General features: G+C 36.2%; 1 protein-coding gene across 3 annotated transcripts; it reads left to right on the plus strand.

Moving 5' to 3' along the window:
• The first annotated feature begins 1,278 nt into the window (after positions 1-1,278).
• LOC109148003 (protein transport protein SEC31 homolog B-like) lies at positions 1,279-11,032 on the plus strand. 3 transcript variants are annotated; one of them, XR_002048751.1, is made up of 22 exons: positions 1,279-1,806; positions 2,385-2,460; positions 2,565-2,687; positions 3,014-3,110; positions 3,213-3,249; positions 3,339-3,444; positions 3,541-3,598; positions 4,212-4,309; positions 4,505-4,624; positions 4,714-4,756; positions 5,953-6,065; positions 6,143-6,270; positions 6,740-7,298; positions 7,367-7,459; positions 7,671-7,856; positions 7,949-8,162; positions 8,307-8,422; positions 8,522-8,692; positions 9,331-9,478; positions 9,592-9,871; positions 10,213-10,451; positions 10,539-11,032. XR_002048751.1 is itself a non-coding variant. In XM_019295716.1 (22 exons), the coding sequence occupies exons 1-22, from the start codon at positions 1,490-1,492 to the stop codon at positions 10,626-10,628; spliced, it is 3,390 nt and encodes a 1,129-aa protein (XP_019151261.1). In that variant the 5' UTR covers positions 1,283-1,489; the 3' UTR covers positions 10,629-11,032. The 3 variants fall into 3 exon arrangements, 2 of the variants coding, with proteins under 2 accessions (XP_019151261.1, XP_019151266.1); XM_019295716.1 differs by having other exon boundaries at positions 1,283-1,806; positions 9,353-9,478; XM_019295721.1 differs by having other exon boundaries at positions 1,283-1,806; positions 5,959-6,065; positions 9,353-9,478.
• The last annotated feature ends 3,288 nt before the right edge of the window (positions 11,033-14,320 follow it).

A 14,320-nucleotide genomic window follows, 5' to 3' on the forward strand; every position in this document is an offset into this window, starting at 1 on the left:
TGAGGTTCTATGGGAACTGTGGTGATTTGTTAGTTGCGGAAAAAGTGTTCGGTGAAATGCCCAAGAAGGATTTGGTGTCTTGGAACTCGATTATTCAGGCATTTTCAGACAATAGTTGTATGTTGCTTTGATGCGATTAGAGTGTTCATAGATATGCTTTTTTGGTCTGAGGTTAATCCAAATGCGGTTAATGTGGTGAGCACACTGCCAGCTTGTGCAACACTTGAGAATGGGAAGATGAGTAGTGGGATTCATTGTTATGTTTTGAAAGTAGGTTTAGATAGTCAACTTAGTATTGGGAATGCATTAATTGATGCTTATGGTAAGTGCAGAGAGGTTGAAGCCTCGAAACAAGTCTTTGATGAGATGATTGAGAGGAATGATGTCTCATGGAATGCAAATATTGTCATTTTGGGTTACAATGGGTGTTATGAACAGGCCTTGTCTAGTTTCAGGTTGATGATTGAGAAGATGTCGACTCCATGGAAAGGTGGAATTGGGTTGTTGGGCTGCTGATCACTTAAATCGAAGCCAAAGCACTCTGGGTACTATGCACTGCTTTCCATGGAATGTTCTCTCTGAGCATTCAGATTTGAATTTGTTTTTTCTACCAAAAAAAAAAAAGATTTGAATTTGTTTTTGCTCATGGAGGCATGATTTTCGCCATTGACGATAATCAATTGAGCAGATTTGAATCTGCGTCATATACACTCACGACTAAGAAGAAAATGAGGAAGAAGAAAGCAAGATAATGAAAAGACAAATTTGCCCCCTAAACTAGCGGCTAAGAGACAGATGGATAACAGAAGAATCATTACTGAAACAAATTAGAAAGTCAAATGTCTTTTTCGTCTAAATTAAAAGTCGAAGATCAGTTTTAAAAAATTACAATAAACGGAGGACCATTGCTGAATTAACTCCAATAGAAATAGTGAAATACTCTAATAGGATTTTTCTAAAAAAAAAAAAGTTAGAGTTGAATATCTTTTCTGTAATTCTTTTTGGCTGGAAGATTGAGGGTATTTTTGGAAATTCAACGAAATAGGAGAAAGGAGGATGAAGGGGAGGGGTTAAGTGGGAAAAGAAACAATTGAATGGGGTTAAATTGTATAGATTTAATAATTTTGGGGGCAAATTGTTATTTTGTCATTCGTAAATTAGATGAGACGTGGCAAACTGTGATTGGTGCAATGACAAATATAATACGGAACACTGAACAGCCTAGATTTTATTTTCCAAATTTACCCCTCCATTATATCAAAAACGCCGGTGTCGTCGTCTCGGACAGGCGATGAGAGTAACAGACGGGGAGAGAGTGAAAGTGAAATCGGAAATCCGTAAAGAATTTGAATAAGAGAGAGCATAAACACTCTCTCTCTCTCTCTCTCTCTCTCTCTCTCTCTCGGGTGCGCCCGATCCTATTAAACCCTAAGATTGGGTTGTGCCAACGGGCACGAATTTGTATAGAGTTGGATAGATTGGGTGAGGCATGGCGTTTGTGAAGGTTGTCAATCGATCGGCCTCGGCGTCCTTTGCGCCGGAGGGGCCGTACTTGGCGGCCGGGACGATGGCGGGGGCGGTGGATCTGTCATTCAGCTCCTCGGCCAACCTCGACATTTTCAAGCTCGACTTCGGATCAGATGATCAGCAGCTCATTTTGGCCGGCTCGGTTACCAGCTCCGAGCGCTTCAACCGGTTGTCTTGGGGGAAGGCTCTTCCGAATTCCGAGCAGTTTTCTCTCGGGCTCATCGCGGGTGGGCTTGTTGATGGCCACATTGGGCTGTGGAATCCCAGGCCTCTGATCTCGTAATGTCAATCGCCTTCTTTGTTCTGTTTCGGATTGGGTTTATTCAATTTAGTAGTTTGAGATTTGAACCTTTTTGTTTTCTGGAGTTGCTGAATTTTGCTCGTTGTTTGTCCCATTTGCTGATCGTTTGTGCCTGATTTAAAATTACCGCGAGTTCCAATTGGAGCCTCTTTGGAAGAGTTGAAAATTGACTACAATTTCATTGGATTTAAATCCATATGCTCTTTTAAAAAAAAGTATATTAGTATCAATTTCTTTCATTTTTTCGGGAAGACATTATTGGATGTCATGGTAATTTTTTTTGTTTTTTTTTTAATCGATGAAGACCTGGAGAACTTTGCCTGCGGCAAAATGAGCATATAGTTTTTTTTTTTTTTTTTTTTTTATATTACATTTGTCTCAGAACATGGAAATTGGTGCAGTTTTGTGCAATTGGTTTGACTGCAAAAACTCAGAATTTAACATGCTGGACTGATCTATTATTCCACTGCATTGTTGTTTTCTTCTACAAGTATCTGTTCAGAATATCCTCTATCCATGACGCTTGTTTAATTTTGTTTGCACTTCGCCCCTATAGCTCTGGTGCAAATCAAACTGGCACTGAAGCTACTGAAAATGCCTTTGTTGGTCACCTTTCAAAGCATAGTGGGCCTGTAAGTATCAAATTTTACATGTTGCATACTTGTTTTCCTTTGGCATTTTGCTTTGTTGGTAACCTGATGATATCATATGCATCTCTGATTTTCAAATATTTCAGGTTCATGGATTGGAATTTAATGCTTTTACTCCGAATCTCCTTGCTTCTGGTGCTGATGAAGGTGAAATTTGTATATGGGACATTTCACGTCCAGCAGAACCAACTCATTTTCCTCCTCTGAAGGTCTGTAGTAGCTTACATAGAAAAATTACTTGCAAGCATTTCTAGTTATAACTTTGATCAAGACTATTTTTATGTCCTCCCTTGTGTGAGTTGCATCCCTTTTCCATAGATAGAATTGTAGAAATGGGAAATGAAAAGAAATTTCTGACTCCTAAAGCATGAAAAGAAATTTCTGACTCCTAAATGCTTTAATGACCCAGGACAATATTAAATTAGGTCCACGATGTTTTTTTTCCTCTTACCTGAATTTTATTGGATTATTAATACTTGGCTTTTCTGGTCTTTTGTGTATCTTTATGTTTACAATGTGCTGAAATTTTATTTAGGGTAGTGGATCATCAACCCAAGTTGAAATCTCATATTTATCCTGGAATAGCAAAGTTCAACATGTGTTGGCTTCTACATCATTAAATGGCACAACTGGTGAGTAAAAAGTCATATAAGTTATATGAGTTATATATCCATTTGAAGACTGGAATAATGGGCCTCTGATTCTTTTTCTTTTATTTGTCTCTTTTTCCTCAGTGGTTTGGGATCTTAGGAAGCAGAAGCCGGTCATAAGGCTAGAACTTTGCCCTTAATGCAGAAACTTGAATATTTATACATTTGTTTTATTACAATGTATAACCTATGTTAGCGGTAATGTTGCAGTTTTTCAGATTCTGTTAGAAGACGGTGCTCTGTTTTGCAGTGGCATCCTGATTTTGCCACTCAGCTTATTGTAGCCTCTGATGAAGATAGTTCACCTGCACTGAGGGTATAATATGTTTCCCTTTGCGGCTTTCCGATTTTCAAATAATTTTCTATTACTGTTTTAATCACTTTGTCACTTTGATGTGATGCACTTCTACAGATGTGGGATATGCGGAATGTGATGTCTCCGGTGAAAGAGTTCGTAGGACATACTAAGGGTATGTACACTTAGCAGTTCCTGTGCTTTTCACTGAGTTTGCAAGCCTCTAAGAGTCTAAGATCCTTGTTTGACAGTGTCACATGCAACTCTGTATGGTGTGTTTCTGTTCTAAAAACATATGATCACAAAAAGTATAGATTGAACCAAAATGAGCAGTTGGTAAATTTTCAACAAAATTATTATGCAATATAAATAGTACTCCGTATGTTTGACTTTTTGAGTCCAGCTAATTTTGTTGCTAAGAGGTATGGTTTTGGCTACAGTTCAGCTAATATTGTTGCTAACCTGTGCAGTTCCATCTCTGGTCAAGATATGTATTCTAATTGCTCCCTAGGAGCAATGTATTGAAAAAACTTCTACAAATAATATTTTAAAGAACTCATGCTGGTAGTTCATCATGCCAAAAGCTTTGAGTTATTCAGACTTCTGTATGATCTCGAATGAATTTAGCTGACATTGGACTTCTTCTTTTGACAACAAAAAGCAATTGAGATGTTGATTTGCTATTAACTGAACCAAAGGCTTCATCTTCTGCTGATTTCCTATTTTCTCTGAGTTTTTAAACTCCCACTTTGTTGGTTTTACCTCTTAACTTGATTGTTGTTCATCAGGTGTCATTGCAATGTCTTGGTGTCCATTTGATAGCTCCTATTTGCTTACTTGTGCAAAAGACAATCGCACTATATGCTGGGATGTTGTTTCTGGTGAGGTGGGTAAAATATAGCATTCTGTGACAACACAATTTTTTTTTTTTTTTTTTTTTTTTTTTAATGGGACGGTGGTGCTCCCATTAGAAGTAGCTGCATTTGTTTGCTATATATGGTTCCATTTTAATAGTCTTTGAAGGAGCCCATGGAGAATTAACTGTGTTTTAAAGAAAAGTTGATTTCAATTGCATCTGCAGATTGTCTCTGAACTGCCAGAAGGAACTAATTGGAATTTTGATGTACACTGGTACTCAAAGTGTCCAGGTGTTATATTAGCATCATCTTTTGATGGAAAGATGGGGATCTATAATATTGAGGTGTGTGTTCACACACCTGGTGGTAATCATTTTGAACTGCACTGATTTCACGCAGTGGATTCTTTATTTAACACATCTGAATTTTGTAGGGTTGTGGTCGATGTCGTGCTGAAGAGAGTGCTTCTGGAGCAGGTATCATTAGTTTAGATGCCTTATGGTAAATTCTGATAGATACAGAAACAGCAAATATCATTTGGCATTATTCTAGACAGTTGTTGCAGTGTTTAGAAATGACTATAGAAATGTTTCTTCCTAGTGGACTTAGTGCTGAATAAAATATGCATCCTTCATTCCTTCTCCTGATGTCAGCACATGTTATGCTAAGGCAACAAGTTATCTTCGTAAAACACTACATAAAATTCCAAAATATTAGCCAATTTAATAGAATGTTTTTAGCCAAGAACCTGAATACATGCTACGACATGTTAAGCTCTATTTCTACAAAATGATCTTTCTTCCAGTCTTAAGCGCTTCACAAAGATTCACATGCCTCTCTAATGCAACACCACATGAAGAATTGATTCTTTCTGAATGCTATAGTTGGCACATGTTCTCTCATCCCAAAAGTTTTTCTAGCAAAGATCAAGAGTACAAGGGGAGAATTAGCATGGATATCTAGATTTATTAATTATCAACATGTACAACCCAAGATGGAAGGCATGTTATTGTGAAAGAGAACTAAAGAAAACATTCAACAGAACTTCATTTTTTATATCTTTTCAAGTAGAACTGACTGAATTTGTTATTGAATAACAGGTAGTATCCCAACCTTTGTGAGAATGGTAATTATTCAAGAACTGAATTATAACAGGAAAAAAAACAAAGGAATAAAAATTTTGCTAAAGTTTACATCCTTGCAACTTCTAAATGTTTACCAAAATAGGGTAAGGTGTTGGCTATGAGTTTAGTTTACACATATAACACTTTTACACCAATTATGCCAAACTAGGGTAAGGTGTGAACTCTTGTTACTCTACACCACCATCCCCATCCAGGTTCCCACATGAAAAAGATGAGGGAATGCACTTAAGATGGTTTATAATATCACTGGAATTGAAGCACTGGGAAAATCCCTTTGAGAAGAAAGAAGAATTCAAACTACAACAGCCTTTTTCCTAGGTTTCTTGGAGCTGTTTACATTTAGCATTTTTAGCATCACTTTTCTTTTTATTTGTGCCACCCCCTTCTTTTTCTGTTGCCTGTCCTATACTCCTTGTACATTTTTTGAATTTCACTTTTTTTTTTTTTTTGCTCAAAAACTATTATTCATAATATTATCATCCTTTCTGGGGTGTTTTCTCCCTAAATATAAATTGTTATGTGCCCTGGTGCAGCTTCTTTGAGAGCTCCAAAATGGTACAAACGAAAATCAGGAGTGTCCTTTGGTTTTGGAGGAAAGCTTGTTTCATTTCATTCTACTAATGCTGACAAACCATCAGAGGTATATGCTGAGCTGGTTTAGTATTACTCATTTCTTCTTATCAAGATTTACACTGTATAAGGTTGTGTCTTTTCCAGGTTTGCATTCGAAATGTAGACACTGAACATGGTTTGGCAAGTCGTTCTTCTGACTTTGAGGCTGCAATTCAGAATGGGCAGAGATCTTCACTTAGGATTCTCTGTGAAAAAAAATCTCAGGAATCAGAGTATGCAACTTTAATTAATAAGTGAATGAAAGGATTTCATCTAGTTATGTCTAGAGGTGATTGTGGTTTGGTTCAAACTGAATTGGTAACTGTTGGAACTGAAAATAGACATCCAGAGGTCCAGTTCTGGTTGGTAACTAGGCCCCAACCCTAGGACTTAAGGTCCTGGTGTTGGATCCTTATTATATTGTGACTGGAACTAGAGGTTTCTTTGCTGAACCACTAGTTCTGGTTATAATAAAAAAATGAATTTTATGTGCGCACGCGTGTGTGTTAGTACAAATATATGCTTATATAACATAGTATGGTGAATTTGAGTATATTGGGATACCACTTTCGCAAGCATTTAGTATTAAAAAAAACTTTAAAGGGTGGTTAGGCCCTGAATTACACAGAGAACCAGAACAGCTGGTTCTGGCCTGAAACATGTTCTATTCTAAAATCTTGCTCCATTCTTTTATCTAAACAGATCTGGTGATGAAAGGGAAATATGGGGCTTCCTGAAGGTTATGTTTGAAGATGATGGGACTGCAAGGACAAAACTACTTTCACACCTTGGTTTCAGTGTGCCTGTAGAAAAAGAGGATACTACACAGAATGAGATTTCTGAGCAAACATCTGCCCATGGTATTGGGGAAAGTCTTGCAGGTGGTAAAGAAGGGGATAATGTGAAGAAAGAGACCATGATGCAACTTATTGATAATGGGGAGGATTTCTTCAACAGTCTTCCAAGTCCCAAAACTGATACTCCTGTGTCAACGTCTGCAAGTAACTTTGCTACTAATGAAGCTGCCATGGGTTGGGAGGAAGCCCCACTAGAGATTAATGGAGCAGATGAGAGTGATGCATCATTTGATGATGCTGTTCAACGTGTTTTGGTCGTTGGAAACTACAAGGCTGCTGTAGAACTGTGTATATCTGCTAATAAAATGGCAGATGCATTAGTTATTGCACATGTTGGTGGTACTTCCCTGTGGGAAAGCACTCGTGATCAGTACCTGAAGACAAGTCGCTCTTCTTACCTGAAGGTAGTAATTGCATTCTCATGCTACATTGTTATTTTATTTATGCTAGTGTCTAACACCTTTAAGTGCAGGTTGTTTTTGCAATGGTTAACAATGATCTCAAAAGCCTTGTGAACAGCAGGCCTTTGAAATCCTGGAAGGAAACACTTGCTCTCTTTTGCACTGTAAGTCCTCCCCCACCCACAGACACAAAACAGGAATTGAACTATTACTTTTTTAGGTAACTTGGAACTCATGTTCATGCCATTCAGCTATGTACCCTACTCAGTATGATAGATGTGATTTTAGAACTGTAATGCTCATGGTGGAGGAATGATTTTTATATGCTTTTACCGTGATCTTTATATGCTGATCTTTTTCATCCATCTTATACAGTTTGCTCAGCTAGATGAATGGACTTTGTTGTGTGACACACTTGCTTCAAGACTCTTTGCTGCTGGTGAAACACTTCCAGCAACACTTTGTTATATATGTGCTGGGAATATTGACAAAACAATAGAGATATGGTCAAGGACTTTGGCAGACACGCATGATGGAAAATCATATATAGACCTACTTCAGGTTTTGTGCTGCATTGAGACATTTGTATTAACATTAAAATATGATCCTGTTCAGATCATGGGCAACTTTAATCTTCATTTTTTGTTTTGTAGGATTTAATGGAAAAGACTATAGTATTTGCATTGGCGACTGGGCAGAAACGGTTTAGTGCTACACTCTGCAAGCTTGTTGAGAAGTATGCTGAAATCTTAGCAAGTCAGGGGCTTTTAACTACAGCCATGGAGTACTTGAAGCTTCTGGGGACTGAGGAACTGTCTCCTGAACTGATGATATTACGGGAGCGTATTGCTCATTCTATTGAACCAGGTTTGGACCTTATAGCAAGGCTTATTCTATAATTTTGCCACTATTTAATCCACTTGTGTGGTATTTATCCTATTCTGTTTATTTACACCACCTGCAATTAATCAGTACTGATTACCTATTTTCAAATTTGTTTTCTTTTCCCAGATAAGGGCACAGTGAAGTCTATGGAATTTGATAGCTCTCAGATGCAAACATGGCCTGCACAAACTCCTGAACAAACAAGTTATGGCATGCTTGATGCATCTCAACAATATTATCCAGTAATAGATTCTTTGTTAAACATTCTGTGCTGTCCAAGTCATTTGCTCTTTGGTACCATTTAAGGATTACTATCACTAATGCATTCTCTTCCTGCTCAGGAGCCACAACCGCAGCTCAGGGCAAGTGGTCCTAGCAGTCAATATGCTGATAGTTATCAGCCCTCTCTTGGTCCTTCATACAAGGGATATGTTCCTCCTGCCCCCTACCAGCAAGCACCACCACAAACTATCCAACAACCTAATATATTTGTTCCAACACCTGCTCCCCAGGTATTTAGACCATTAGTGCCCAATTTGATAGACAGCTTAAATAAGTGCTTTTAAGATAGTTACTTTCAATAAGCTCAAAACAGCATATAAGAGTGTTATTTCGACTCACCTTAGAAAAGCTGTTTTCAGTTTATTCTAAAAAGCCACATGCCCTTTTCTAAGCAACTCCAAACAGAGTTAAAAATCTGGAATAGTGTTAATATAATTGAAATAGATAAGCTGAAAATAAGCTCTCATCTAAACTGGGCCTAGACTCCCTTTTCTGGAAAGTGCAATTGCCATAATGAGTGGTATACTGTATAATTGCTGATTTGGATATGTACTGTGTCTACACTGAATCAGGTCCTGTGATTAACTTTTTCTTCAGAGTTTTGCTTATTATGTTTCTGGTTTTAGTTTTGGAGTAAATCATAGTTTTTTTTTTTTTTTTTTTTTTTTTTTTTTTTTTGAGTTTTCACTTATTTAGTTTCTATTCGAGTAAAAATGTTTTTTGTTTTCTGCCTCGAAAAATGCTATTTAGTGTTTGCAATCTATGTTTTATCATTTACAATGTGCACAACTGTTGTTAAAATATGTTAGACAAAATGTGTTAATGCAAGTTTCTTGATTCTATTCTCCTTAATTTCTCCAATGAAAAGATTTCTGTTTTATCCCTTGCAGGGAAGTGTTGCCCCACCACCTGTTCATGCTCAGTCTACTGTGAAACCATTCGTTCCAACAAACCCCCCTGCTTTGAAACATGTTGAGCAATATCAGCAGCCAACTTTGGGTTCCCAGTTATACCCTGTATGTGTAAAACTTCCTGTTTTTAGGAACTCAGGATCATTGGAGTTATTCTTTTGTTAAGTATTTAAACATGACTGTTTTCTTCCTAAGCCTTCCTTTGCATGCTGTTTCAGGGATCAGCTCACCCTACTTATCCACCTGGTCCTCCTGGGCCTGGCACATATGGCTTTAACCCATCTCCAGTCCAAACTCTTGGGCAGAAGATGCCCCAGGTTGTTGCACCTTTACCAAGTGCTAGAGGTTTTACTCCAGTCACTGGTCCTGGAGTTCCGAGACCCAGTATGAGCCCAGTGCACCCTCCCAGCCCTACTCAAGCTACAGTAATCCAACCTCCTGCAGTTCCTGCCGCTCCTCCACCCACAGTGCAGACAGTTGACACTTCTAATGTCCCTGGTATGCTTTTACTTGCATTCTTACTATACGTTTGATTCACTTGATTGACAGTACTGTCTTAACCAGTAGACCTATACCAGATCATCTTTTTTTAGTTCACTTATTCAGAATGCTACAATTCTGTGTCAAATTTGTTACTATGTATAAGGATTAAACCGTAAAGAGAACGATGTATACAAGGCACATGAATTGCATCATAATGGAAGACATTTTATTTCTATTTCTTTTTAATTAAAATTTTTCTAGCAAAGGTAGTGTGTAATAATTAACATAGAAGTTCCACTTGTCTTTAATAATCTAGTTTGACTTGATCAGTTGATTGTGTGGGTTTTGTGCTATAGGTGAGCAAAAGGCTGTTGTAACAACTTTGACAAGACTCTTCAATGAGACATCAGAAGCATTGGGAGGGCAAAGGGCAAATCCAGCTAAGAAACGCGAGATTGAGGATAATTCAAGGAAGTTGGGGGCATTATTTGCTAAACTTAATAGTGGGGATATATCAAAGAATGCTGCAGAAAAGCTTGTACAGCTCTGTCGGGCTTTGGACAATGGCGACTTCAGTACTGCCCTTCAGATTCAGGTACTTTTTTGGTCGACTCCCCTTTCTTTCAGTTGGCATGAATTGAAATGGAATAATCTCTCATTTTTCAATTTATATTTGGAATAGGTACTTCTAACAACCAGTGATTGGGATGAGTGCAACTTTTGGTTAGCAACACTTAAGCGAATGATCAAGATGAGGCAGAGCTTTAGATAAATGTGATGTGCACTGCCCTCAGACAAAATTTAGTATCTAGGTTCTGTTTGGTTTTTGTTTTTATTTTTATTTTTTTGCAATCATGGGTTTAAGGTATGTCCACAAGGATTCATAATCGTTAGATCATGGGGTTAGGGTTTCTCCTGTCATCATGCCCTTTTTTAACCCAATTTCTGTTTTTGCATCTAGTGTTTGCAATTTTGACAAGAGATTAGAGAATATAGCTCACATTTGATTGCTTTTGATTATATTTTCCTTACATTTAAAATCTCTAGTTGAAAATATAGTTTTTTTTTTTTTTTTTTTTTTTTTTTTTTTTTTTTTTTTTTTTTTCAAAAACAGATTTTTGTTGTAATTCTTCTGGTCAGAAGTACAATATGAGCCAGTGATGAAATTTTTACTTTATACTTTTTCGGGTTTGATTATATTGGATGGATTGAGAAAAGTATTACTGTGTTCTTCAGTCTTGGCATCTGGTTTGGTTCTTTCTCAGTGTAGTAATATCCACCCAATGAATCTTTATTTTTTTTCTTTTAAATTTTTTTCCAACTTAATTTTTTTTTTTACAAATAAAATAATGAATAAAAAAATATCATTAAAAATTCTAATTGAGAATATTTAAATGACACTCATTGTTATAGATTTATGTTCAAATGTGGCCATGCTTACCTGTGCAACTACTTGAAAAAGGCACCAATTGTATTAACAAAAGGCACTAATAGTGTTAGAACAATGCACAACAATGCAATGCACAAATACACCAACAAATTCACTACACACAAAAAAAATGCACCATAATTCTCCATTTCTAATTGTGCATTTTTGAACACTGGGGTGCTTTTATGCATACTTAATGGTACGTTTTTGGTGATGCGTACCTAATTTGTGCATTTTTGTTGTTGTGCATTTTCTAACATTGTTGGTGGCTTGATGCATATTTGCATAACTATTAGTGCGGCGGCACTGACCGCACGTTAAGGCGCGACCACACCTGAACTCTACTATATATATATATATATATATATATATATATATATATATATTTATTTATTTATTTATTTATTTATTTATACTTAATGTGCGTGAGACTTGTGCTTAATGTGCATGAGATTTGTACTTAATGTGCGTGAGTGTGTAGTGTTAACGTGCGTGAGTTTTGTACTTAATATGTTGAGTATTGGGCTTAATGTGCGCGACTTTTAACACAATCGCACAGGAAGCTATAAACAAAATACATTCAGACCACAAACTCACACACATTAAACACAAAAGTCAGACGAAGACGAAGACGTATATGATGAAGAACAGAGAGAGGGGAAGAGAGGATTAAGCGAATAGGAATAGAAGACGAAGACGTAGACGTATATGATGAAGAACAGAGAGAGGGGAAGAGAGGATTAAGAGAATAGGAAGAGAAGACGAAGACGTATATGATGAAAAACAGAGAGAGAGGAAGAGAGGATTAAGGGAAAAGAAAGGAAGAGAAGACGAAGACGTATATGTACATGAGCACATTAACATTACACACTCACGCACATTAAGTACAAATCTCAGGCGCTTTAAATACAAGACTCAGACACATTAAGTACAAAACTCACGCACATTAAGATTACACAATCACGCACATTAAATACAAATTTCAGGCACATTAAGCACAAGACTCACGCACATTAAGTACAAAGCTGACGCACATTAAGTACAAAGCTGACGCACATTAATCAACCGCACAACTGCACGGGAAGCACCCAACCGCACTGGGATATATATATATATATATATATATATATATATATATATATATATATATATATATATATATATATATATATATATATTTTAGGATCATATGAGAACACTTGTTTAGATGAGAACGTGAGAACAAATCGTGTGCATCCATCTAATATTTTTTAATGGCTTAAATTAGATTAAGTGTGTGCAAACGCGATTAAGTGTGTTTGCACACATTTAATTCGCGTTCGCACATACTTAATCTAATCTTGACCAATAAAAAATATTAAATGGATGCACATGATTTGTTCTCACGTTCTCACCTAATCAAGTGTTCTTGGAACCCTACTCTCTCTCTCTCTCTCTCTCTCTCTCTCTCTCTATATATATATATATATATATATATATATATATATATATATATATATATATATATATATATAAGTTTGTTCAAATGCGGCCGCGCCCTTCCGTGCGGCCGTTTGAAGAATACACCAATAATGTTAACAAAAGGCACCAATAGTGTTGAAACTTAAGGTACGTGAGTTTCTTTCTTGAGATACGTTGTTTTCCTTCTTAAGGTGTATGATTTGTATGCTTATGGTGCGTCTGTTGTGTGAAACTTAAGGTGAACCATTTTAAAACCTTAGGTGCGTGGTTTGTGTTCTTAAGGTGCTTTGTTGTGTTCTTAAGGTGCCTGATTTGTGTTATTAAGGTGCTTTGTTATGTTCTTAAGGTGCGTGGTTTGTGTTATTAAGGTGTGTGGGTTGTGTTCTTAAGGTGTTTTGTTTGTGTGCACATCTTTGTGCCTTTGAGTGCAAATCTTTTGGCCTTCAAGTGCACGTTTTGTAGTGTTCAAGTGCATGTTTTCATTTCTAAAAGTGCATAATTAATTTAATTCAAAATTTCCCTTTTAGTGTCTTTTTTTTTTTCTCTCTCTCTCTGCATTCTAGTGATCCTCTTTATGCTTTTAAGTGCTCAATTTAATGCCTAAAAGTGTATGTGTGTCTTACTATTGTGTAAATTTTTTTTTTTTTTTTAAACTTAGCATTCAAGCGAACCCTTTTGCCTTCAAGTGCACAATTTTATGCCTTCAAGTGCATGTTTCTTTGCCTTCAAGTGCACAACTTCTGGGCAGTATTTGTTATATCTTGTGCATTCTTTTCAATAACATATTACTAAATTTCTAATGAAATTTGTGAGATACAAATGATTTTGTATGGGTAATTGGTTTAATAACACTTAAATTGAATAACCTCCATTTTTGGCATCATACATTTCATCAATTGCACATTTATTTGCCTTCAAATGCAACTTCTTTTTTTTTTTTTTTTTTTTTTTTTTTTTTTTTTTACCTTGAAGTGCACATTTTTTTACCTTCAAGTGCATGGTTTTAAGTCTTCAAGTGCACATACCGCACGAAAAGTGGTATGTGCACCTGATCCTAAACTTATATATATATATATATATATATATATATATATATATATATATATATATATATATATATATATATATATATATATATATATATATATATATATATATATATATATATATATAATCCCACTCAGGTGCGAATGCTTCGCCCAGGAGCGAAATAGGAATGAATTCTGTCTGTCCACGTGTCTAGATCTAATGGATGAGAAACACTAATTTTTTAAAAAAAAAAGTGCGGTGGCATTTTCGTAAATAATTGAACATCGAAGTACAAGTAAAATGTATTACAAGTGCATGTAAAATATATTATAGGTGCAAGTAAAAATTTACACTGAGCATCAATACTAAGTGCACCTATAGTTATAAGTAGTTGCACCTATAGTTCTAAGTAGTTGCACACATAGTTATAAGTAGTTGCACCTAGGTGCATGAACGTTTGCGAGTGGTTTTTAGGGGTATTACTACCCACTGAACTCAAATCAATGAATGTTAACAAGGCAAAATTACATGCACTTATAGGTGAA

This window comes from Ipomoea nil, unplaced genomic scaffold, assembly GCF_001879475.1.
Source record: "Ipomoea nil cultivar Tokyo-kokei standard unplaced genomic scaffold, Asagao_1.1 scaffold0268, whole genome shotgun sequence".
Taxonomy (NCBI): domain Eukaryota; kingdom Viridiplantae; phylum Streptophyta; class Magnoliopsida; order Solanales; family Convolvulaceae; genus Ipomoea; species Ipomoea nil.

Coding starts and splice junctions, on each gene's coding strand:
- LOC109148003 (XM_019295716.1), top strand. CDS start 1,490: ATGGCGTTTGTGAAGGTTGTCAATCGATCGGCCTCGGCGTCCTTTGCG. Junction 6,271..6,739: donor AAAAAATCTCAGGAATCAGA/GTATGCAACTTT, acceptor TTATCTAAACAG/ATCTGGTGATGAAAGGGAAA. Junction 10,452..10,538: donor GTACTGCCCTTCAGATTCAG/GTACTTTTTTGG, acceptor TATTTGGAATAG/GTACTTCTAACAACCAGTGA.